Source organism: Gymnoscopelus braueri (genome assembly GCF_963280865.1).
Source record: "Gymnoscopelus braueri genome assembly, chromosome: 2".
Lineage (NCBI taxonomy): Eukaryota > Metazoa > Chordata > Actinopteri > Myctophiformes > Myctophidae > Gymnoscopelus > Gymnoscopelus braueri.
Window position 1 is genome coordinate 49,245,850 of NC_137604.1, and position 26,764 is coordinate 49,272,613.

The 26,764-nt window shown below is 41.8% G+C and overlaps 1 protein-coding gene across 2 annotated transcripts in view; it reads left to right on the top strand.

Moving 5' to 3' along the window:
* Positions 1-26,764, top strand: part of ube2o (ubiquitin-conjugating enzyme E2O) — a 49,322-nt gene that overhangs the window by 11,029 nt on the left and 11,529 nt on the right. For both annotated transcript variants that reach the window (XM_080447714.1, XM_080447715.1), the window contains exons 2-14: positions 12,163-12,222; positions 12,947-13,057; positions 13,423-13,520; positions 13,819-13,882; positions 14,546-14,689; positions 14,824-14,933; positions 15,190-15,340; positions 15,643-15,733; positions 18,197-18,365; positions 19,087-19,242; positions 20,134-20,288; positions 22,225-22,337; positions 23,031-23,180. In XM_080447714.1, coding sequence (XP_080303840.1) covers positions 12,163-12,222; positions 12,947-13,057; positions 13,423-13,520; positions 13,819-13,882; positions 14,546-14,689; positions 14,824-14,933; positions 15,190-15,340; positions 15,643-15,733; positions 18,197-18,365; positions 19,087-19,242; positions 20,134-20,288; positions 22,225-22,337; positions 23,031-23,180 — 1,572 coding nt within the window. The remainder of the gene's footprint in view (positions 1-12,162; positions 12,223-12,946; positions 13,058-13,422; positions 13,521-13,818; positions 13,883-14,545; positions 14,690-14,823; positions 14,934-15,189; positions 15,341-15,642; positions 15,734-18,196; positions 18,366-19,086; positions 19,243-20,133; positions 20,289-22,224; positions 22,338-23,030; positions 23,181-26,764) is intronic.

Genomic DNA, 26,764 nt, shown 5'->3' on the forward strand with positions numbered 1-26,764 from the left:
TGTATGTTAACCCTCCCACCCCCCCCAAAGTTCCCGCTCCGAAAGAGCCACAACCCTGGTTTCTCCTTGTACCATTAAAACAAAAGACAATACAGAAAAATAAGACACAATTGCAATGAAAAATGAAAACAAGTCAGAAAATAAATAAAATAAAAATAAAGTGTACACAGTAGAATATATATATTATTAAAGAAGGATTTAGTTTTTTAAGTAAAAAAAGAAATATATATATATATATATATACACAAAAAATATAATACAAAAACAAATTCAGTGGGGTCAATTTATGGGTCATTAATGTCAGCAGCTTTCAGTCTCTCTATATATGTTAAAAAAGGTTGCCAGATGGTGTAAAATTTCAGAGCACACCCCCTTGTGGAGTAGCGAATTTTCTCCAACGTCAAATGATGCATAACATCATTAACCCATGATTTGAAAGTTGGTGGGAGTTTTTCTTTCCATTTAAGCAGTATCAGACGCCTAGCCAAAAGGGATGCAAAGGCTATCATATTTCTTTCTTGGTGACTAAGTTGTACATCATCTCTTTCTTGTGGAACAACTCCAAACACTGCAATAGAAGCAGAAGGTTCTATGGGCACTTCTAACACTTCTGAGAAGGTTTTAAATATTAATTGCCAGAATGTGAATAACTTTGGACAAAACCAGAATGCATGTGCAAGGGTGGCTTGATCATGTCTGCAACGATCACATATTGGATCCATGTCAGGCACAAATTTAGCTAGTTTTACTTTGGACCAGTGGAGGCGATGCAGAACCTTAAACTGGATGATAGTATGTCTTAAACAAATTGAAGAGGAGTGTATTCTATCCAAGGCCTCCCTCCAAACATCATCAGAGATCTCTGTCCCCAAGTCTCCCTCCCATTGATTTTTTAATAAGGTTAGTGGTTCCAAATTAAATGAGTTTAATAAAGAGTAAACTGACCCAATCACCCCTTTGGAACACGGGTCAAGTTTTAAAATAGAGTCTAAAAGGGAATCTGGTGGTTGTGATGGGAAATTTGGAACAGATGACGTTACAAAATTACGAAGCTGCAGAAATCTAAAAAAGTGAGAGCGGGGTATATCAAATTTCAGCCGTAATTGATCAAAAGACATAAAAACGCCTTCAGAGAAAAGATCACTGATTGAGGTGATCCCATTTCTAGTCCAAATGTTAAATGCTCCATCTATAATTGAAGGTTTGAAACTATGATTTCTTGCTATAGGGGCAGAAATTGAAAAGTCAGTAAGCGAGAAGGAGCGTCTGAACTGTGTCCAGATCTTAACGGAGTGCTTAATAATTAGATTTGAGGTGTATTTGGACACAGGTTCAACTAACGGAAGCTTGGAGCAAAGCAGGGCATGTAGGGAGGTGGGGCCACATGACAGGTTTTCTAATTGCAACCATTTGGGGAGAGTGCCTTGGGACGACAGCTCCTTCCAACACAACATTACCTTTATGTTGGCAGCCCAATAATAATATAGAAAATTAGGGAGAGATAGGCCGCCGTCTTGGCGGTGCCGCTGTAGCATACTCTTACGTATTCTAGGATTCTTCTTATTCCATATAAACTCCGAAATCAACTTATCAATAGAAGAAAAGAAGGATTTGGATAAGAAAACAGGGATACATTGAAACAAATATAGAAATTTGGGCATAACGTTCATTTTGATCGTGTTTATTCTACCTCCCAATGACAATGGCAATAAGTTCCAACGCTCCAGATCTTGTTTCAAACGAAGAATCAGTGGGGGGAAATTTTCTTTGAAAAGGTTTTTAACTCTTTGACTGCCAGAGTATTTTCATAAAGTACTCCCCCAGTGCCAGCAATTTTCGTGTTTTTTTATTTTTTTATTTTGAATTTTTCTCATGAAAATAATTTAAGGACACATAATGTAAAGACCCAGCACAAATCCGCCACCAGGGAGCAGCACATGACAGCTAGATCATGTCGTTGGGTCTCTCTCACCCTTCTTCATAGATTAGACAAGGAAAAACATGAAAACGGATGTGACGTCACCCAGATTGTTTTGATCAGCGAAAATTACGTTGTGAGACACGACGGCGATGACTGATCGTCACCCAGACCATAGATTATAGAAGAGAAGCTGTCCGTTTGTCCGTTATACCGTGTGAAAACCCGTTTATTTACCTATTTTGGACGAAAATGACTGGGGAAAAAAATCAAAAACCGGAAACGGAATCCAGGCCATGAAACCGGATGCAGATGTCCGTGAAGTAAGTGGAATTCGAGAATAACATTGAATATTAAGCAGCATAGCGCAATCAGAGATTAAACAATGAACGCGCGTCCAGCGCGTCGAGCGCGTCGACGGCCAACTGGACAAAGTAGCACTTGACGCGTTATCGCGTCGTCCGCAGTCAAAGAGTTAAAATCATGCGTAACCCAAATTCCTAAGTGTTTAAATTTACGTGTAGTTACCTTAAGGGAGAATGAGTCAAGCGCAATTGATTTAGCAGCATCATTCACTGGCATTATCTCACTCTTCTGTATATTAACTTTATATCCTGATATTTTACCGAAGTCTTTTAGCAAATCAAGGGTTTTAGGCAAGCTAACTAAAGGGTCAGATATATATAGGAGCATGTCGTCAGCATAAAGGGATACCTTATGCACCGAACCATGTCTTCGGATCCCTTTAATACCATTTTCACCGCGTAACGCAATTGCTAGCGGCTCGACAGCGACGGCAAATAAAAGGGGCGATAAAGGGCAACCTTGGCGATTTCCTCGATTAAGAGGGAAGTAGGAAGAAAGGTTGTTATTCGTTCTAACTGCCGCCACCGGGGAGGAGTAAAGTACCTTGACCCATGAAACAAACCTCGGACCGAAGCCAAATTTTTTTAGAGCGTGAAAAAGGTAGTCCCACTCCACCCGATCGAATGCTTTCTCCGCGTCGAGCGATATCAATACTTCGGGAATGTCGGGTGGAGTTGGGTCATAAAGGATATTAAATAAACGCCTGATATTAAAAAAGGAATGACGTTTTCTTATAAAGCCCGTTTGATCGTCTGATATAATTGAAGGTAAAACAGTTTCCAGCCGGCTAGCTAGAATCTTAGATAGAATTTTACTGTCTACGTTTAAGAGCGAAATAGGACGAAATGAGCAGACGGAACATGTTAAAGGTGTGAAGTGGAATTAGTTACAGTATTACACTTGTCCCCTTTTCTCACTCTTCTCACCCCCCTCCCCACACCCGTCCCCCCCACCCCCCTCATTCCCTTCATCTCTCCCTCCTCTTCTCCACTCTGCCGTTTCTTCCTCCCATCTTTGTTTGTTCACATCTTTCTTGTCAATTCCCATTCTTATCCTCCCTTTGCCTTCATTATTTATTTCTCCCCGTTTCTCTCCTCATTCCATCCCATCCCTTCCTCCAGCTGTCTTTCTTAACCCTCTCTCTCTTTAACACTGGCCTCTGTTTTCCTCTTCCTTGTTAAATGGTCTCCCCATCTTTCTCCCTGTCTTTTATCTTCCACGCCCTCCATACCCTCCTGTCAGTCGGTCTAAGCCCCCTCCCCTCCCCTCCCCTCTCCTCTTCTCTCCTCCCCTCCTTGTAAACTCCTATGAAAATCTCCTCTCCCTCACATCCGTTTTCTTCCTGTGTGGCTCTCTCTCTTTCTCCTTTCTTCACCCCATACCCTCCAACCCGCTCACTCCTCTATCTCTCTCTCGCTTAGGCCTGTGATGGAAAATGTTGAGCAGCAGTGATGTAATGTGGTGCTGTTTTGATGGCTGTCCATGCACGCACGTGCACACAGACGCGTGCACTGCACCACACCCAGCTCCTGCCCTCCGATAATGGATCTCATCTGATCCTCTTTCCATCTCTGTATAGAACACACAGAGACACATACACACACATTCTGACCCCCCCCCCCTCCCCCCACTCACACACAGGAGTGGACAGCCTCCGTACTAACTTCCCGCCAGCAGTGCGAATGCTTCTCTTCCATACCTTCCCCTCATTGCCCCCTCATATTGTGTCTCCATCTTTTCTCCTCTCCTCCCTTTGCAGTATTGACCCTGACGCTCAGCGGTGGAGACCGGCGTCTGCTCCCCTTGCGCCCCCCCCCGCCACCCATCTCTGTATCTGCTGTGCTTGCTGCGTTACTGTCTATTTCTGGCACTTGCCTTGGCTGTTGCTGTCTCTTCCTCTCTCTCTCTCTCTGGTTCTGTTTTGATCTTCCACTTGTTGTGCTCGGTGTGTCTCTCGTCCACTGCTCGTCTTCATCTTCCCCCTCTGTCACCCACCCATCTCCCTGTTGAATGTTCTCTCATCTCCACCCTTTTCTCCATCTCCCCTGGCCCCCTCATTGACCATCCTGTCCTCCTCTCACCTTTAGGGGTGCAACAGTTAATCATTTTAATCAATTATAAAAAAAATATGAATCCAGAAGCTCTACAAATACAAGCTCATAGCTTGCAGATCGTCTATTTTTGCTATTTTTTTCACAATCGTTTTCTATTTTCACTTTTTCACTCGCTAATTGATTCGTTGATATAATAGTAAAAATAAAAACATGCTTTTCAATTATTCGATTAATCAACAAAGTAATCCATAGAATAGTTATTAGTTGCTAAGAAGATCATAGATATTTGCAGCCCTACTCACCTTAGTCTTTTCATTCTACTTGAGCACCCACTCCCTGACTGCTTTTGTTCTCCTCTTCCTCTCATGTTGCCAGGCTCTCCCCATCCCTCTCTCACACTCCCACACAGTAAAATATTTTATTTTTACTGTGCAGTTCAATCTATTCTCTCTCTCTCTCTCACTGTTATTATTATAGGGATGGTGTGATATTAGTGCTATGTCGTCTCTTTCTGGGTAAGAAGCTGTTGCCTCCTTAATAGAGATATGGCTGCTGGCTGTGTGTCACTATCAATAGCTTTCAGTCAGACGAGGAGTCTGGCAGTGACGGTATAGTGGTGCGGAAGGTGTGTGTTAACTCATACAGTAACCTGTGTTGTGACTTCCTCTAGTGAGTGTAAGTCAGACATCTCTCGTTGTAGTCTTCATGTCGCTAATGGAGGTTCTATTAGAACGGAGCGCGGGCGTGGTCCTTGCCTGCAGTCCCGCTGCAGCCTCACCCTCTCTTTGTCACTATGTCCGTCTCCCCCTCCCTCCCTCCCTCTCTTTTTCACCGGCCCCCAAACCCCCGCCCCACCCCCAGTTGCACGGCACCTGTATAATAATGACTTGTGTTAATTAGGCCAGGAAGTCAAAGCAAATGCTTTTCCTTCGATTCCCATAACCAATTTGGCTGCTTCAGCCTTATCGGCCTGGATGAAGAGAAAGCCAAGATTGGCTCCTGTCTTGGGCCAAGCCACAACAACAAGCAAGCTTGCGCACGCAGCCCTCTTTACTGTCTCTGTCTCCTTCCTCTTTGTCTCTCTCTCTCTCTCTCTCTCCCTAACATTACCGCACATGAGGTAAAGCCACAGTCGCTTGCATAAACCTGAAAGCCTAGCTCTTCCCGACTATTTCAGACACGACAGACTGCGTGCATGCAAAATATCTAAAGCGTATGTGTGTGAGTTTAAAGGACTGCATTAATGAGTGTGTCTTGAAAGTGTCTGTGTGTGAGTTTAAAGGCTTGCGTTAATGAGTGTGTGTGTGCGTGACACGTGTGAGTGCACAAAACGGTGCTTCTCTGGATTTGATTGGAGCTTTTAGGCCTGTGTCAACGAGTGGTGGATGGTGTATTAATCATTAAAAGCAAGAGAGAGAAACTCCCAGACAGAAAGATACCTGTTTTTGTGGTTGTGGAATGGCAGAGAGAAAAGATAGCCCAGGAAACATGGAGAAAACCCTCCCCCCTCTCCATTGTGGCTACCGAACAAGAGGCAGGTCATTTCCACGCTCAATGCTGCTGACTTGCTCTCATTGTGTTATTTTGGTAGCAGCTTGACCTCTGAACAAAACATACCAAAACACGATTTCCACTGAGTTCCCGAGCCCTGCCATCATAATTTTTAGAGCAAAAAACAAACATGAGCACAAACCTCTGCCTATATTGTGCATGTTACGTGTAGTAGTTGGATGTTTTCCCTAGCATTTGGTAAGCTATTGGTTCTGGGGCAAGTTAACCGTATGAAATGATGCCCATTTAATTAATTGTTATATAATTTTCTCTTAAATCACATTGGAGACTATAGCACTAATCTGTCAAAAAATAACTTCTTAAGAATAAACGACTATTAGATCTGCTATATGTAAAGGCATGTAAAATATAATACATTTATAAAGCAAATATACAGGTATACAGCTGTGTAAGAGGAAAAAAATGCAAACAAATAAAATACTAGAAAAGTGCGGTCCTCTGAGTGTAGATCCCTGCCAGTTGCCCACAAAATTTGGAAGGCGGTCATAAACAAATGAAATTTGCTATTTCTGACTGATACATTTTTATCATATGACTCGAGAGATAATATGTACCGATTTGTGTTACATATTGTGAGTTTGACACAATTTGTAGGAGTAGTACTGTAGCAAAAAGTGTGTTTTGAACAAAACGTGAAATGGCGGAAAACATTTGGTGTGCCAGATCTTCCTTGGGCTACTGCATGCAAAGTTTCATGCCAATTGGACTGATTTGTGGAAGTTTGTGCAAAACGGGCCACTCCCACAAACTCTGGAAGCCAATTCTAGCCAATGGAATATGAGAAATCTGAAGGAAATAAATGCTCTGACACCTGTTGTGTTTGTGCACGAACACACACACACACACACACACACACACACACACACACACACACACACACACACACACACAGTGTTGCTCGAGGAAGCTTCACATGCGCAAGCTAGCTTATTGGCAGTCCCGCGCTGGTCTGTTGTTGTGGTCATTATGCATGCATATCAGGTGTTATCCATGTCTTTGATGAGGATTTGATTGGGTCACGCCACACCTGAGTTGTGTCCACTACGTTACACCAGCCTTCAGGGAGTGGTGACCTGAACACATTTTGAAGACACAAATCCATATTAAGTGCACAAAATAACACAACAGGATTTTCATGGATAAGCTTCAGAAACATATTAATCACCCCCAAAAAAAACCCACATAGAAATTTCGACCTAAATAGGTCATACCACCCCCCAATGATACTACAGATAACATACTATTTGATACCGCAGTCGCACACATTCTGGTAAAGACAAGACATTTAAGCCTTTCGCTGTAAGCAGGAATTTTCAAGCAGCCAAACAGAGTGGGTTTCATTTGACAAGAAATCTATATGCCTGTTTCTTGTGCACATCACCACTTGCATGCATACATTAGTGAGTGCTTCTGGGCAACCGTTCTCCTGGATGATTTGCATTCAGTGTGCATTTTGTACTGTTGCTTGACTTGTGTTGTGGGGTGAGACAGACCCACAGATGCACGCATAAACACTGCTACTAGCTTTTTCAGGCAACAGATGACAGAGGTGTCATCTTTTCGAAATGCTTGCTTAGACTAAAGCCCCACTAGCATCCCCTAGAGGCCATGCTTTTTATTACAACCAACCACCACCATCCTTGAAGGATTAACACATAATGTAGACAACACTTTAAAAGTGAATACTCAAATTAAAAAGCTACAATGCCTTTAAAATTCTGGAAATGTACTGTAGTCCTCTGTGGTGCATTATGAATACACTCAATTGGCCCATTTGATTTTGAGATGTGCAAGTGGAAATATTCGTCTTAAACTGGCGCTAGAGGAAAGGCCATGAGGTCACCAAAATCAGTAGGGTTCATCCCATAGGAGCATGAAGGTGGCAAGGTGCACAGTGATTTCCATGGCAATCCAGCCAGAAGTTTTAGAAATGTCTTGTTTGGGACCAAAGGTACCAAGGTTCAAGTTGTTATTTTTTTGTTACGTCTTATGTAAGTACATAAAGCAAAATGTGTTTTGTTCTGGTTCCTCAGACATTGTAGCAGCGATAATACAAATAATCGACAAGGGGGGAAAATGAATACCAAACAAGAGAACAGTAACAGTTTAACCGTTGTCCTAGCTCTTCATGACATGTGCTTGAAGGTGCTGTGTGCAAAGTTCTTCAAGGTTATAAACATCTGTCTGCTTGCACAAACTGAAGTGACCTCTGCCAGTGTCCTTGGCATTGTTCATCACACACAGACAGGCAGTGTCTGTAAAAGTTGTAAAGTGACCTTACTTACTTACTTTATTTGTTTATTTGGGAGAGACAGAACATATTTATGAACACAGTAACAAAACTACTATACAGTAGACTACTGTATAGTAGTTTTGTTACTTTGTTCATGAGTAGAGTTGAAAGAAAATACGTAAGAGTTTGCAAGAATCTGTTGTTGTAACATATAATGATAAAAGAGATATTGCAGAAAGAAACGGACCTATGCCAGTGTCTTTGGCATTGTTCAACATTCATGCTGCATCTGACCCCAGACAGGCAGTCGGTGGCAAAGTGTTAGTTGCCATCCTTAAGAGCCCCATCACTGGTGTTGCTAATCGAATGGGAAAGGATTCATCTATACCGCTCTCTGTACAGGTTGTCTCTATGGAACTGGATTAGCATCCTGAATTCAGTGGCAGAAGATGATTAGTGGGATACTTTGGTTCCCTAGTTGGACATATTTTTTTATTCAACCATTTTTATTTAACTTAGGCAGATCATTAAGTAATGCACTAATTATTTGTTGAGTGATGCGTTGTATGAATGCTACTCATTATGATCAGCTCATGCTGCGGTGCAGTGTAGCTTTTGTCAGAGGTATGACTTGGAGACATTGTAATGCAATAACTGCCTTTTACAGTGGGGCAAATTGTTATTGATTCAAAACCTGTGACTCTGGAATTGTGAGGGCACGGGTTAGGCCTACTACAGCATGCACTTTGCAGGACTCTGCCCACTGAAGGAATATGTGTGTCTTGTTCCTCTGAATAAATGGCTCTAAATTAGGACCCTGTGTATGTCTCTGTATGTATGAGGGTGCATTCCCCCTCTAGTTGTTCCAGCAGGATTAGACAGGCTGCTGTTCAATAGATTACAAGGGAACATGGCGGCCCATCGATTGCCTCCACTCCTCTCCCAAGAATTCAACAGAGTAGGGTTACGGCACCAGACAAAACAGGAACACTTGCCAGCCCAGGATGCAGCCTGTGTGTATTTCTTATTGCATAGTCTTTATCAGTGACAACTATGGGACTGTTGTATCATTATGTCTTTAGCCATGTGCCATCGTTCCCCACATCCTCTTCTCAACATCTCTAATTACTGTATTACATATCACATCATGGATATTGTTCTCCTCCCACTTATTACCCAGTATGCTGTAGAAGACCTCTCGTTTTCCTTGTCATTTCTTCACCCTCGCTCCTAATTAAGTTCCGTAAGTCTCCACCTTTCCTCACTCAGGCTGTCTGGGGCGTTGGTCTCTGGCTTGCCACCTTCCTAGTACAGTAATCCAATCACGACGAGCTGTCTATTATATACAAATTATTAATCCTTGTTTGTTTTTTTGGCTTTAATTCTAGTGTCTGCATGTCCTCAATGTTTCCTCAAATCCTCAATGATTTTCAGTTTTGTATAAGCTGAGAGTGTGAAACACATCAAATACATTGTTGGGACACATCAACAAAAGGTTTTTGTATCAGATTGTATAACCAACCAACCATTTAAGCCCTACTTACTTAATACAATGTCACATCACGGCGCGCTGTGAGCTTGTAGGTGACTATGTTTGTCCATTTTTTAAATGTTTTTAAAATGTTTGACTATGGAATGCTCAAAATAGGGATGGCAGGTTTAGGGGAAGACATTTCTTTTGTATCATGTAAGATTGTGTGACCGTAACCTATTGAAACCGGGAAAGCATCTGTGTCATTTTAGATGTTGGCTGTTGGAGTTGGCTGTTGGAGTGTTGGCTATTCAAAAATAGCAAATGTGAAAAGTGTTTGAATAATTTTGGCAAAAAAACTTTTTGCCCCATTCTTGAGAAACGGTGGTTTAGGTCCGGATATAAGCTAGGTGAAAGCATAGTAATTATTTAGGGTGCCAAATTAGGAGGATATTAATTTGTGTGTGCGTGCACCTGCCTGTATGTTTTTAGTACAAGGCAAGCTATGCAAATAGGCCTCATGTGACAGCAGAATTTCACCTAGAAGAACTAGATTCTCTAGGCTGACCTTGGGAACTATGCTTGTATAGACAGTATGCCTATTTATCCGATGCAGTGTTGTGTTATTAAAACATGGGTCGGAATCGGTGGTCTTGCTTATCATTACAAGAGGGACTGATAAATATAGGCTTTGTCCTGTTGTCCGTCCATACATCTATTAATCTATAAATCCATCGATGCAGCCATGCTGCTCAATTTTTCCCATCCACCCTTTTCTCTAGTGTTACTGTTTTGATAAAGGTTACTTTGGGTTCATTGTTGACAGTGAATCATGTGTTTGGTGGCTAGACAAGGATTTGACTCCCTATGGTGTTTACTTTCACACTGCTATCACTGTGGTCGTTTCTGTTATGTACCTCACGCTGCAGGATTCTCGCACTCATGGTCCACGTGCTGGCTCAGCATGATGTACAAGACACAAGCCTGTGTCTATATAGGCAGGCTAAGGCTGACACCAGAACAGAGGGAACTGTTTTTGATTTTTTTTTTTTGTGTCTGAATATATCAATGTGTGTGTGTGACAGAGGAGAGTAGACATCTTGGAGCCAGCGGCCCTTAGTTTGTGGAGCCACAGCTAGCAACTAGCTTGGAACAGCGCTGTTGTTGTGAAAGCCTTGTGTCTTAAGCTGAGATGGAGCAGAAGTTCTGTTTGCTGTCAACCGACAGTACATGGGCTAATTGAAAACATGGTTGCTTCTCTCCAAAAAGCATTTATGTAACCTTTTAAATGATGTTGTTTTCAATGTAGTGGGTCCCAGGACCCACGGGTGGTCATTTGAGTCCCAGGGAAAATGTGTGGGTCCTAATAAAATGTGGTGTTTTTTGAGAAATGTCAGTGTCAAACTCTTACCAGTTGCAACAGTCACAATAAGTGTGTGTGTGTGTGAAAGACAATCCCTGCGTAATTTGCGCACGGATCTGCGCGTGTGAAAACGCATTCTCTCTGTGAATGAAGGGTGTGGGTGTGTGTGAGAGAGAGGGAGAGAGAGAGGGGGAGAGAGAGAGAGCGCTACGCTGTCTTATTAGTACAAACAGCTTAGCGCAGTGGGGTCCTCTTAAGTGGTCCCCAAAGCATTCGGGGTGGTCCGCGACCACCTGCCTCAAAGCAATATTGATTTCATTTGACAATGTGCCCATCCCAAGCAACCGCTGGTCAGAAACTACATAATTTCAAGACGACGGGGACAAACTTGTTTCTATCTGTGAATGAGAACTGTGCATTTGTGTGTGCGTGTGTGTGCGCGCAATGGCTGTCGTCTTATTCGTGTCCACGCATGCACTGTGTACTGGAAAAATGACGTATATCGCACATTATTATTAGTAGGAGCACTAATAAGTATTGCGCAATAATGTAGACCTACCCTGCACGACTTTATTCCCTTTCTCCTGTTGATCTCAACAAATTAAAGGATGACTTCACCCATTTTCAACCTATCTTCATACATTGGTCCTCACTAATTATAATATGGTACCATTTTTATCTACCCCGTCTGGGTCTCAGAGGAGGGCTGTGGACAGGTCAGAAACCCGCCTACCAGTGACATCATCGATGAGGAATCCAAACTAATAGAAACTGCAAGCTTTCTATTCCTGGAAAGTTAGCATGCTATAATGGAAGCCATTGTTCTTGCGCTAATAACAATCTAAATATATATACATATTTTTTAAAACATGCCTAATGATTATGTCACTGGTAGGCAGGTTTCTGAACTGTCCACAGCCCTCCTCTGATACACAGACCAAGTACAATAAAATGGTACCATATTATCATGAGCATTAGTGAGGGCCAATTATATGAAGATAATAGACTAAATGGAATCTAATCGCAAACAAAAACGATAACCATGAATAGTCACAAGTATGTGATAAGGTTTTGAGAGCCAATATCACCCACCCAGTAAGACCCCCCCCCCCCTGACAATGAGGTCTGTTGTCTGTATCTGCATTCTGCAACCGTTTTATAACCTTGTCAATTTCTTTTTTACAGCTGAATCTCGAAGATCGATCCATAGTCATTAGAGACATCGTCCGACGAATGAATTCCAATGTAAGTGGAGTCCTCATTGTCTCTTTCCTCTCACTCCCTCTTTTATCCCTGTCACATGCTCACTGTCTTGCCTCGGTTTCATCACTCTGTTCTTTCAGTTAGTTTAATTGCGTCAGGCATGACTAGAATATCATTACTGACTGACACATACAGGCATCAAAGGAGCGTTAGTTGCTGAAGACTGGAGTTGCAGTGTAAAAATAAAATGTGTGTTATTCACATGATGCGATGGCATGCCCCTATTATTAGCACAGAAACCACAGAAAACTGAAGAGAATAAAGTAGTTGATGCTAGGTTTGCATAGGACGTTGGAGATGAGCAGATCCTCAAGTACACATTCATTATCCATCCGTCATCCAACCGCATTAATTATATTATCTTATTTACAGATCCGAAACCGACCGCATTTAAAAGCTGTAATAGGCCATTAATTTATTTCCCGCATTATTTCATCTGCGGTTTATCCAATATTGATTAATAATTATATTTGATTGACCCAAATCCACCCAAACTGTGGTTATCCGTGGCAACCGCGGCTAAAAGCGTGACCCGCGCATCTCTAACCCTCATTGGTGCTCAGAAGAAGTAACTTGGGATCTTTGATGGTAGAAGTTACGTTTCCTGTTGTGAAATTTGTCCTCTACATTTGACTCTTCCTAACTATTAGGAGCAGTACACAGTACATCACTTAGCTTGCGTTCGTGCCGTCTGCTTGATTTCCAGGACAACCAGTGTGGTATTGTGACCAACATCGATATAGAGTGTGCAGTGAAACTCGTGGGGACCAACTGTGTTCTGTACCCAGTCAACAGCAAAGACCTCCAGCACATCTGGGTAAGAATGGATATATCTGTGAAGTTATGCTAAACTATGAAGATCTGTGCAAAATTCTAATCTACACTATTGAATTAATCAGTATGGCATGCTATCCATTTCAACAAACTCTGTAGGTCTTTACAAACCTTTTTCTTAAAACCTTTTTTTAGTTTTTTTGGGGGGAGAATTCGGCCCAAGGAGAGTTCTGGACAATGGCCATGCTCTAATATCAATAGAACTATTTGTAGTAGACATAAAAACGAAAGACATGTAATCATTTAGTATTGTGAACGTAAAAGATGAGTTGTGCAGTGAATCAAAACTCTGATTTAAGTGTGGTATTGGTGTTGGAACTCATCCCACTGTTATGCTGTGTTCCTCAGTCTTTTATGTATGGTGACTATATAGCCTTTGACTTCTGGCTGGGGAAAGTATACGACCTGACTAATCACATCATCCTCAAGCTGTCTAATGGAGCCAGGTAATAAGTGTGTGTGTATGTGCATGTGGTGTATGGCCGGGGGGGGGGGGGGCATGCACGATTATGGCCAAACAGCTGTGTTTATGGCCAAACAGCTGTGTTGGTGTCATTGTATTTCGAGAAAACAAGCACACGAGGATGCTTGGTCTGTGGGTGTATATGGATCTGTATGGCTTGCGGTGTGCATACAGTAGTGTGTGTGTGTGTGTGTGTGTATGTGTGTGTGTGTGTACTTGCACAAAGACACACATGAGCCAAAAGCAGAAAATGTCAACCAAACGCTCTCTCCTCCCTCCAGGTGCTCCATGAGTGTGGAGGACGGTGCCAAGCTGTACGATGTCTGTCCTCATGTCAGCGACTCGGTACGTAGCCACAAGCTCTCTACTGTCATATCTGCCACAGGAGCTCGTAGATCACCTCACCCTTCCCTGCTAAACAGCTGAGCTGTGTTCCACGGTCAGCTCAATTTCATAAAGGCTAAAGAACTATGACACAAAGGGATGAAATTGAATTGACCCCAATACAGGCTTTTAAGGCAGGAAATAGGGTTTCCTTTTTTTCCTATTTTTTTGGGTACATTCAGTAGTGTAAGAAGATTGCATTCATTTGTGAAAACATAAAATTCAGTTACTGGACATTGATTTAATGTTTATCTTCTGTTATAGTTCTTGGACTCCAGAATTCTTTATCCACTCTAGCATCATATCCTGTTCGTGTTCAGTCATGTATTGGTGCTTTTTTACATTTAATTCTCTGTTGTCTAACACGCATGGATTGTAACAACCGTGTTTTCATGAAATATTGTTTAAATGTTATTCCCATGAATATGAACAATCCATAGTTTTTTGTTTAGTTTTTAGTAACAAAGAAAACTTCCCTTACATGCTAAAACGTATATATATTACTGTAGTAATTGTCATGCACACTGAATGATAGATCCGGTCTCATTAGCCCACAGAAATCCTATTACCGCGTTTTGAGCCTATTAACATGTTTTTATTATGGGTTCTTGTGTTGTTTCCCAGGGTCTGTTCTTCGACGAAGCATATGGGTTCTACCCAGGTCAGGTCCTGATTGGTCCCGCAAAAGTCTTCTCCAATGTACTGTGGCTGTCAGGAGTCAAACCTGTCCTCAGCAAGAAGTGCAAGTTCAGGGTGGTGGTCGAAGAGGTAAAACTGACCGCTAAATTAGTTCACTTTTCCGTCAGGAAGCAAGTAAAACCATAGCCGTGACATTCCGTCTTCCGAGATGACTCTGCATCTTTGTTCATGTGGGCATCTGAATGCTGTGCTCCTCTTAACAGGTCAAGGTGGTTGAGCTGAAGGTGACGTGGATTACCAAAAGCTACTCCCCCAAAGGTTCAGACAGTGTCTATCCCCCTACCTCCACCATAACACAGGAAAACCTCTTCAGGTTGGACAGTTTCTTTTTTTAACCATTTGTCTATTCATTCACATTATATATTAAATTATAGCTAGTAGCCATTGTATTCATAGATATATGCCGGTACACTTTGACATGAATGCTTTATTTTGTACCTTAAATGTTTTTATTCCTTAAATTTATCCTAGCATTTTCTTACAATAGTTATTAATTGAGCTTGAGACACATCTAACCTAAACGAATATGGCTGAACACGAACTAACGTTAAAGTGTATGTTGTCCTCAGGGTGAGGCGACTAGGGTACTATGACCACACCCAGAGGCAGCTGGGAGAGAGGGCGCTCTATGTCTTCCCCGCTAAGGGAGATGCCACACGCATCACCTGCGAAGGACCTGAAGGTGCTCCCATCTTGCCTGAAGACCCAGTGGCCAGGAAGGTGTGTGTATGTTCACAAATATATAAGCAATGAGCATGTTTGTGGTGAAGCATGTTTGATTTGTTTGTGTCATTGTGTCTGTACATTTGGTAGTGGATGTGTTTGAAATTGTGTAGTTTGTTTTCAGCAAGCATTTATTGTTCCAACCTGTGTCACATGGAGAAGCAAACCGACGATTATAATGCTAGAGGAATATTGGTGGTAGTTGTTTGGACGACGCTTGCTATTACACACTGTTATCCATTTTAAACGCTGGTCTTTTTGAGAGTTATTTGATTGTGTGCGTCTGTTTCCTCCTGCAGTTGAAAAGAATTTTCAAGAAGGATTCAGGGAAAAAGACTGAGACTGCTGACCCACAAAGTGCCAACCAACACTCTGCAGAGAAACCAGAGGGTACACACACACACACACACACACTTAACATCATCATTTCACTTTTCTTTTTTTAAATCACTTTTTAATGTGCACTGTTGCGCTTTGATTGCATTTGTTTTTATTCTGTAAAGCACATAGAGTTGCCCTGGTGTATGAAAGGTTCTGTTTGCCTTGCCTTGCCTTAGGGCTCTTGGTGTCCTGTGATTTGCAGCCAGCAACTTGCATATAAACATTTTGGGACAGATTTTTAGACAAGGCCCCCTCTGGGATGTACATGTCCTAACCACTGTGTTTGGCCTTTATTCAGAGAAAGTTAGCTAGTGCTGATACAGCAAGCAAGTAGAGCAATCAGATCCCTTACCATGAGTTGGAAGGGAATGTGACAAAATAAAATAAAAGGCTAAAGAATCTAAAAAGCCAGCTAGCAACGGTCATGCTCTTCCTTGCATCCAACCAGACCAAAGGTTTTGGGGGCTCTAACCCATTAACTGCCAGAGGTATTTTCATATTTTTTTAGCCAAATTTTGTTTATTTTTTTTTAGTTCACGTAGATCTACGCGATTGGCATGTGGCGGCTTTAAATAGGTTCGCGTAGATCTACGTGATTGGCAGTGAATCAGTTAAGGATGGCAATGTTGGTCAGTTGAAGAGAAATTAAATGGTACCATAATTAACACATTCACTGTCAGGGGTATTGACTAAACAGGCTGTAGCTTCTGCCAGCATTTTTAAGCATTCTGACTAATATTTCAAGAACCGCAGAATATTTATCTCCAGTATAATCGATCCCCTGATGGTTGCTAATCACAGAGAGTTTCACTGTGCTTCCGTGAAAGAAAAAAAAATTGACCTCAAGTTCGCTTGTTATACCCAGTTGAAAATGGCATGTTTCACCAAAAATACATAGTAAAACACAGGAGCTGAGATACAGAATATTTCCCAAATACTTTAACCAGGAAGTGAATGGAGCAGTAAATCTTGGGATCGTGTTATCTGCTGGTTCTATATATATATATATATATATATATATATATATATATATATATATATATATATATATATATATATATATAATTATTTTTTAATTGACAGATCTCGTCAATGGCAGTGAATGTGTTAAGACGTGCCATGATTAAGAACCTACACATTGCCTTTTTAAACCGAAGACAATTAGACATTTTGGCCTAAGGGTGGCACTAGTAGCTGAGAACCTGATATCTCTGTGAAAAGAAGTCTTACTCATAGAATTATTAAAGTTCCAGTGATAAATGAGGCCAAGCTCTGTGCAGTGGGAAGTGAGTAATTGGAAATTATGCTGAAGTGCAGCAGCATTTACACTTGAACAACTTTTAATACCTGAGCAAAATAAGGAATTAATTTGTATCTCCCAAGGTAAAAAGAAAAAGCTTAAACATTGAGACTGAGAGAGAAAGTTAATCTTCATTTATTATTATTTCCTCATGGAAGACTATAAAGGTCTGAGCAAAATAAATGCTTAATTTATACCCTGTGGCATGACTGTCACGTGCCAAAAATAGCAGATCTACAAGTTCACAATGGGTTGCAAGGCTTTGTGAGCTTGTAGATTAGCTATCTTTGGCCAGGCTTAACATTCCATTCAGCAGTTCCTGTTTGCCTTAACTCATTGGCCGCCATTATCGCATTAACGCGATCTAATAAATAGCGCGCTTGGCCGCCAGGATCGCGTTAATGCGATCTATGGTCTTTATTGATCTTTATGCTCTGATCACGCTATTCTGTTATGAATCAGGCTAAGTTTCGGGTTCCACTTACTTCAACCACCACTGCATCCGGTTCCATGACTTGGGTTCCGTTTTCGGTTTTACATTTTTCCCCCCAGTCATTTTCGACCATAATAGGGAAACAAATGGTTTTTCACACGCTATGAAAAACGATCGGAGACCTCCCCTCCTATAATCTATGGTCTGGGTGACGAACAGTCATCCCCGTTGTGTATCACAAAGTAATTTTCGCCGATAACAGAATCTGAGACATTTCACTTCCGGTTCATGTGTTTCACTGTGTGAGTGGGTCTGGGAGGGGGCGAGTGTGATCGAGAGGCGATCAAGCTTGGTATGTGCTGCACTCTAGTGGTGGAACGATCAAAACGATTCAAGTGTCAAGCCAGACTTTCTAGATGTGAATTAAATAACAAAATAACGAAACAAAAAAACACGAAAATCGCTGGCAAGGGCTGCTATGAACGAGGTTTTAACTCTGGCAGTCAATGAGTTAAGTTGTCTGCTTTGATGTGAAACACTTTATATAGTATATTTTGAGGGAAAAGCTAAAAAAGGATCACATTTTAACAATTATTTAAAAATTATTTGACTATCCCATTCCCACACTAACCTGTTCTAAAGGGAATCCAGTCACTCTTCCTGGTAATAATCTCTACTGTTTTAAGCCTAACGCACACCCTGTTCCTCTCTCTCTTTCCACTTGTACCCCCACCTCCAGCGGCTCACAAATCAGTCCAGACAGAGTCCTCCTATCCCAACAACAACAACGGTCCAATGGAATCCATCGTTCACAACCCCACAGACTCTCAAAACCCTGCTGATGGCTGGACCGAGTCCGGGGAGCAGGATGCCGATGACGAAGCTGCAGAGGACACAGACGACACAAGGTCTGTTTGAAGTTTTATAGGATTTTCTGTTGTCATTATGTCATCCGCCAAGGAGCTGATGTTTTTGCCTCTTTTTTTTGTCTGCTGGAAGACTATTTCTAGCAGTTGTGAAGGGATTTGGACAAAACCTTGGCCAGGGAAGAATGGATAAACTTTTCATCCCGATCAGTAAAGGGGGCCTGTGGCAGTGGGTATGGCCAAGTAATTTTGCCCCGATTGTGACCCTCCCATCAAAATCCACGTATCTGTTCTTCATTTTGACCTTAACCTTTGGCCTTTTCATTCCACATCTCTTCAGGGCAGCCTATCGATCATTCGTTCTTGAGTTATTTCGATCACAGGCTGAATTTGTACGTGATGACATAATTTGATGGCACAGTGTGTCAGGAAGGATTACATCACTTGATCAAATTTTGCACAAGGAATCTACAAATATCTAAACTTGTTTATTCAATTTTGCACAAGGTATCTACAAATATCTAAACTTGTTTATTCAATTATCTTGGTTGTAGAGATATGACTGATTATGACATTTTTACTTTACCTTGACTGTGACCTTGACCTTAACTCAAAAGTTATGACAATTTGGCCGTCCATTCTCAAGTTATTTCTCCAACAGACGAACAAACAAGGGGTGAAAACATAACTCTGTTGGAGGAGGTAAATATCTATTTTTATGAATTGTTATATGCTGTAACTGTGCAACTAACCCCACCCTTAGCTCCTTGACCTCCTCGGCCAGCTCCACGGCCTCCTCTCAGAGTGGCGGTCTGGGAACTAACCGTAAGAAGAGCATCCCATTATCCATCCGCAACCTGAAGAGAAAGCACAAGAAGAAGAGGACTAAATTCTCCCGCGAGTTCAAGCCTGGAGATAGGTTTGTGGAATGGTCTATTTGTGTCTGACTTGTCCTTTTCTATTATTTTCTTTCTTTCTCTATCTTTTGCTTTCTCTCACTCCTTCTTTCACTTTGTCCTTGGCGTATAAAAGGACGGTCTGTAAGGCGTTGATATTTTACTGCATTCTGAACCTGGTGATCTCCACACAGACGGCCTTTTAGTGCTGACCTCCTAATAGTCAAATCCTCAACCTTTGGCCACACACACACCGTCTCTCTCTCAATCCGCCTCTATCTTAAATTTTTGATCCTTGCTCTCTCACTTGTGTACATGCACAGCCAGTACACCCCCCCCCCCCTCTCATCCATCCATCTCTTTGTCCTTTGCTTTCTGTCTGGATTGCAGACACTCCACCCCCATCCATTGTTTATCCATCCTCTTCTTTGTCTGTGTAAATGGTCAGACCTTCATACTGTATGAGCTCACCGCTCCTTCCAACTGTAATGTATTTCAGCGTTTCCAAGAAATGTAACCGATCAAAAATAATATAATAATCTTCCTAGTTTGTATAGGTGATACATGCATCATTTTATTTGGCTCAAATCTGATCAAATATATTTATTCAATTGATATTGGCTTGGTCTCTGAATTGAATCTAAACTAAGGGGGAAATCATGTTACTATCAACCATGTAAACACTATAATCACCTGATTATTTACTCTGAAGATAGTGTTGCTTGCACATAAACAGGCCCACATAGTTGCAGTCTATGTCATGTAATTGGTGGGAACTGCCCACTCTAGTTGAGAAGATTGCAAAACACAACAGAATAATAATGTTCCCCAAATCATCATATTTCAAATAAGATATAATGACTTGATAATAATTTTCATTATCTAATGAGTGTGTGCATGTTGTGTTCCTTCAGGGTGGCAGTGGAGGTGGTGTCCACTAAGACGTCAGCAGACGTAATGTGGAAGGATGGTCGGGTGGAGAAGGGAATCCGATCCAACACCCTCATCCCCATCCAGCACCTTGACAGTCATGAGTTCTGTCCTGGGGACTTTGTCGTTGACAAGCGGCGTAAGATTAAAATCAAATTAAGATCAAAATTTCACATTGTTGGGGGGAATATTTTCATTCATTTTTGCGTTGTGAGCTTGTAGTTTGGCTATTAAAAAGAAATTATGATCTGAACATTTCCGTTTATAATGACATGCCAAAAATAGGGATGCCAGGTTGAAAGTGGATAAATAACATAAGTTTTACTTTTCTTATTGATTATAGATAAATGTGTTTATTTCAGTGCATCATATTGTAGTATCATATTAAGTAATGTCTAATTAGATTGTAAATTAACGAGAGGTTCGGGCCCATCTGTAATACAAACTGCGTTATACTCCCGACCTGTGGGAGGCTAGCCTGGCTCCAGCCCCTGAATCGCTAGCCTTGCATTCAGGGTCTGGTGACTATGTAGAAAGGCGGAGTTTTCTCAGTTGAAAATCTAACCGGCGGCCCGGCCTGATCAGGATAATCCATTATGAACCAATCGCCAAAGAGAGCCACTTTGGCCACGCCTCCATCTCAAAAACCTGCTGCACTGAGAGGGCTTTCAGACTGAATAATGGAGTGAAACGAAATGAAAATTCAAGCTGAGTGGCAGGCTAGTGGGAGGCAGCGTAAGCATCCAGGGTGGCGGAAACTACATGAAGAAGGAGGATAGAGTGGTTCGCTACTGAGACAACATATGGCCCAAAGAACAAATGCAAATGTATACTGAACAACATAGCAGAGACAAAGAATAACACAAAGAATAAGACGTAAACAATAACACCCAAACTCTGCCCCTTTGCAGAGCCACAGGAAGTCGAACCACTAGCGATTGTATTAATAGATATAAATTAATTGTATTGTGTGTTCATTTAGACTAGGGGTGTCCAACTTTGTAGATGGTGAGGGCCACTAAATTTCCACACTCACTCTGGGGGGCCGCATTGTTTATCGGCACTCTCGCCAGTAGTACCCCATTACTCAAAAAGCCCATAATAGTCACATATGTGATAAATAAGTGATATTAACAATTATTATTCGTTGTAACTTTGTTTTTATTTAGCATTTAGTAATGCTTCTATCAACTTACTACAGCTGTACTGCTAAACAAAACTTCACATTCCTGAGTATTGCTGTAACCTTGGCTTAAAAATATACAAAAATGAACACTAGAATTATAATTAATAAGGCTTCTATTAAAATAAACAAGAGCGCGCTCTACTGGTGGACTGTTGTAATTAAAATGGTTCATGGAAAGTTGCATGTTTGGAACAGCTGAAGGCAATAGTTCACCATTTCGGATATGTTTAGATTACTTTGTTTTTATTTTTTTTAGATTTTGGCCTGGGGCCGCATTGAGTGACGGTGCGGGCCGCCAGTTGCCCATCCCTGATTTAGACTCTTGGTTCATGGATTGTTTCAGTGTACAGTAACTGTTTGTGTTGTGGAGGACATATCATGTATCCCATGCCAGTCCCTGAGGATTGTGAAGAGATGGTTTATCTAGGCCACCTATCTTCAGCCACCTACTGCCTACAGTATCTAGGCCATATCCTGAAAATATACCAAGTTTATGCATGTGTGAAATGGACAGGAAATGTGGGGATTTATTTTCAAGTTGTGATAGCTTGTCACAAACTGTCACAAGCTGTGTGTGTGTGTGTGTGTTTGCTTGCACGTGCGCCTGTTGTCTGTTGACCTGCAGATCTTATGTATGTGTTCACATGTGCATAGGTTCTATGTACTGTATGTCCTTTAGATACAGTAGATGCCTAGTTTGTTGTTTAGACATTATTTCAATATATGCTAATTTGATGTCTACCTGCCGTTTTCTTACACTCCAATTGCTCAACCTCTATTGGTTGACTAGGTTTCATGTCGCTTTGTCCACCATTGTGCTTTGGAGAAGAGTGTCTGCTAAATGCCTACATTCATTATAATTGTAAATTGTGTGTGCATGTCCTTCCAGCGCAAGCCTCCCAAGACCCGGCAGTGTATGGTGTGATCCAGTCTGGTGATCACAAGGGCAGGACGTGCGCTGTGAAGTGGATCAAACTTAACTCCTCCAGTGACGACGTGGAGGTCAGTCAACATGAAAGGACAGTGTGTGTGTCCACCCTGAGACAGAGTTGTTTAAGTTTTCTGAAAAACTTGTTATCGAAGGTGCTCGAAGTTTTTCATGTCAAGGTGATAAATGATATGTATTTGGCCGTGGACCCCCCATCTTAAAATATTTTGTTCCAGGGACCCCCAGAAGCAAAGATTTGAGTTAAAATCTTTGCTTTAAAAATATATTCAAAGATTTGTAAAAATATTCACATCGTGCTGCACTGTGAGCTTGTATATCTTCTATTTTTTAATAGCTAACGCCAAGCAATGTGCTAAATTTATATAGCTAAAATCTAAAATGACACCGACGCTTTCCCGGTTTTAATGGGTTAATGTGTGAGAGAGACACAAAGGAAGAGACAGTGCGGGAGCTTGTATGGCTGTACGTACGCGCATGTCAGGGAGGTTAGTGAGTGCAAGCAAAAATGATGGTTACCATAGCAACATGGCTCTTATTTGCCATTAGGGGAAACATTGTCGTTGTGCTTCGATACCTGGCTATTGTATGTTGTTCAAGGTTATGGATGTTCTACTGATAAATGCATCAGTCATCACACTACGTAAAAGAGTTTTGGCTAATCTATCCTAAAGGCAGAATTGACTAATGTTAAATTCATGGTCTTGATGAGCAGGTGTTTTAAACACTTTGTCCATTTTTAATCCCAGGTCATAGGCGAGGAGGAGGACGTGAGTGTTTACGACATCGCGGACCACCCAGACTTCCACTTCCGTACCACCGACATAGTCATCAGAATATGGAACTCTGAGAACGGACAGAACGGACAGAACGGACAGACCAACGACTGTGAGAATGAGGTGAAATGTCAAATAGGCTTGTTAAATAATATTGATTGGGATTCATTCTATTGCAATATTTAACTATTAAGAATTGGTACAGTAAAACATCTTGGTAATAAGCACAGATGGACTTGAGGAGGTGTGGTACAAGAATCAATATATCAACCAATAACAGTTATTGGTTGATATATTGATTCTTGTGTTTCTCAACCTTTTTGGTGCCAAGGCACACCTGGCATAGCCAAAAGATCCCAGGGCACACCTATATACTCTATGTGTGTGTGTGTGTGTTTTTTCTCCAAACATGTACGAATGCAAAATATAAGGTGCTTACCCGCTTGCCCCAAATGTTAACTAGGTGTCCGGAGTATTTGTGCAATGTATTAGTCCATATTTTTCAATAAAGAAGTGTTTTAATCCCGTCTGTGGACTTACGCCATTTCCCCCCCTCGTTTAATTCCTGTTTACATTGAGTGTAATTCCGGCTATTACCGGATGCGCCCCGTCAGTACTGCCCATTGGGAACTTCCGACAGAATCGGTCACAGATGGGATTTAAACACTTCTTAATTGAAAAATATGGACTAATATATTGCACAAATACTCCGGACACCTAGTTAACATGTGAAGCAAGCGGGTAAGCTTTACTGGTGACATTCCAGGGCGAACTGGGGGGGTTGTGACTGACAAGCTGCGCGTCCTACGTTACTGCCTCTGATTAGCCGAGCTCCTACATGCTTACATGACAGTCACAACGCGGGGAGGCGGGACATGGGCAGTGGAGAAGAGTGTGGGAGAGAAGTTTTACTACTTTTTTTTCTTCTTTCTTCTTAATTTCTTAATTTATTTATTCATTTATACAATGTAGCCTAAGGCTGAAATACAGTTATGATGGTCCACAAACCCAACCCGAAGTGAGAAATGCACAGAATGAATGTTTATCAAAATAGTAGTAGGATACATTCATTTAGGCTCCTTTGCGTCTTATAGCACAGCTCAACTGCGGAAGGCACAGGCTCACACACAGCCGACCAGCCTGCTAGTTAGTCTACATATGTTTTATTAAGGAAGATTGGCATGTCAAAGTGTTTGGGTATAGCCTACATCTATCACATGCTGTGATGTCTCTTGAGCGTAACAACAACGCTCCTACAACACGGACCTCCCTCGACCGACCCGGCCGGGCGGTGGTACACAGTCACATACAGTAGCAATGCATATGGCTATACATCGGCCAGTTTCAGGAAAGATATGTACTCATGTTGGCTGTTATCGTTAACGTTCCATTTCCACCATTCTAATGGATTCCAGGGGTGTGTAAACATCTCTGAAGTAGCTCCAATTACTTTCCTCTGAAGTGACGCAGTTATGTCCAAGTAGGCTATTGTCCCCGTTCGCAAAGTGCAACTTTTTCATCATCCACCTTTGTGCAATAATCCCGAACAGAGCTACACTAGTGTGACAACTGCCAGCTATAATCTAGTAGGCTACTGTAACTTACAGTAAGTTTACATCAATCATAGCCTCTTCAAACCCAGATACATTGCTACCGCGCGTAATGTGCCGTCGCCTACCTACCCAAAATAACAGACATACAAGCTATCAACGCGCTGCGTCATGGCGTGTCGACAGCTTACAGATCTGATCTTTTGGGCACATAAACAATGTGGCGCGACGGAGTATGACACTACGCATTTTGGAAACCAAATAAGCCTGTGAGGTCTGTAATATTACATTACGTGGTCGACAACATAGACATGTAACTTGCTTGTAGTCAGGTTCTCAACCTGTGGGTCGGGACCACAACGGAGTTCATAATGCCTCGCGAGCTTGTAGATCTGCTATTTTCACAATATTTATCTGTGGAACAGAGTCAAACTAAATGGATCCCCAGTTCAAATATGATTCTTTTGAGGGGTCACGGCCTGAAAAGGTTTGAGAACCACAGCTTTTAATGCAGTGAACATTACATGAGCGTAGCCTTTACCGTGGTGAAGTGTTGAATATTCACCCAGCTGGGTTTAACGAGACAGCGGCGCAAAATGAAAACCCGATGTTTCCTAAACGTGCTGTCACAGATGATCCGACCATCTTATAAAAAATGTAAGCATATGCCAAGATAACTGAGGTTATATAGCTGATTCTGAGCTAAACATATTTGTTTAATTTCGAAGTTTTTATATTTAAACTTTATGATGAAAGGCCGCGGCGGCCACACACACAGCAGCTGTTGTGCTCGCCTCTCCATGTTTAGGTTAATGAGCAGCACGAAGCAGCTTGACTGAAGCCGGTTGGGAGCCAGCTCCGCGCAGCGCACACTGGAGCGGAGGTTTCTTTGCGGGAGGGGACAGGGGAGTGGAAGTTTTTGGGGCATTTCATTAATTTATTTGTCAAAAAAAAGTCCTGAGTCCCCAAATCGAGTCCCCATCTCTGCTTCACAGTGGTAAATCCGTGCTACTTAAGTCATAAATTAATGAGAGGGGGAACGGAGCAGAACATACTTGGTGTTGCATGCCGTAAAAAGCAGATCTACAAGCTCACAACGCGTCCTATTCATGACACGTTGTGAGCTTGTAGATCTGCTTTTTACTGCGCACGACATAGCCCCTACGGAACCTCTCCCTCCGCTGTCGGAGCTATACAGCGGAGGGAGAGGTTTTGACTAGCAAGAATATGTGGCTAATATTGAGCCACTTGTTTGGGTTTAATCCAACTAAGACAAGTAGCATATCCAATCCAACCTAGCAGTGCATGTAAAATGTATTAATTTCGCTGACTGCAGACTGCAGAGATAGGGCAACAGCGCAGGCCAGCGCAGCCTCGCGCTCATGGCAGATTAGCCTTGAAATGCAGTTCTCTCTGAATTGTGGGCGTGCACTCCCCAAATGTTTTATAGGGGGGCGGGGCTAAGGCCAAATGCCTCAAAGCTGTTTAGAGAGACGGGACGACTACGTCACCCGTCTAAAAATGTTACCATATTAGTATCCATTGCCAGAAGTTGTTTAACATTATTAGAAATATAATACGCGATTGCTTGATTGTTTTTATTAACTGTGCCCCTATTTGATGGATTTGTTTCAACTTGTTTCTGGCTCTTCCAGGTTAATTGTACAGTTATATTTCATCTCATGAAACCCATTTACAACAGATTTCCTCTTTCAAAGAGACTTTAACCAGGAACCAGGAAAGAAGAACATATTACTCCTGTTTCAACTTCACTATACTAATTGCCAGTCTGTTTTTAGGAATGGTTCTTCTAAGATTACTTTTAAGGCACTTCATGGCCTAATTATATTTTAGATATATTAACCCATTGCACACCTGTGTGCGGCCTGAGGTCCTTAGGCGGATCTGCTTGCTGTTCTGAGTTGAGGTTGAAGACGAGGGTGAACATGCCTTTGCTTTCGGGCCCCTCGGCTCTGGAATGACCTACCTGAGAAGCGCAGGATAAATCGGTATCTTATAAATTGCTTCTTAAAAGCCTACTTTTATTGAAACTATTGATTTTAATTGTTTTGGTTTCATGCCACACATTACATTTTATACACGCCAAGCCTGGTTTTGATGATATTTTAATTGTTTGCTGATTTGATTTCTTTATTT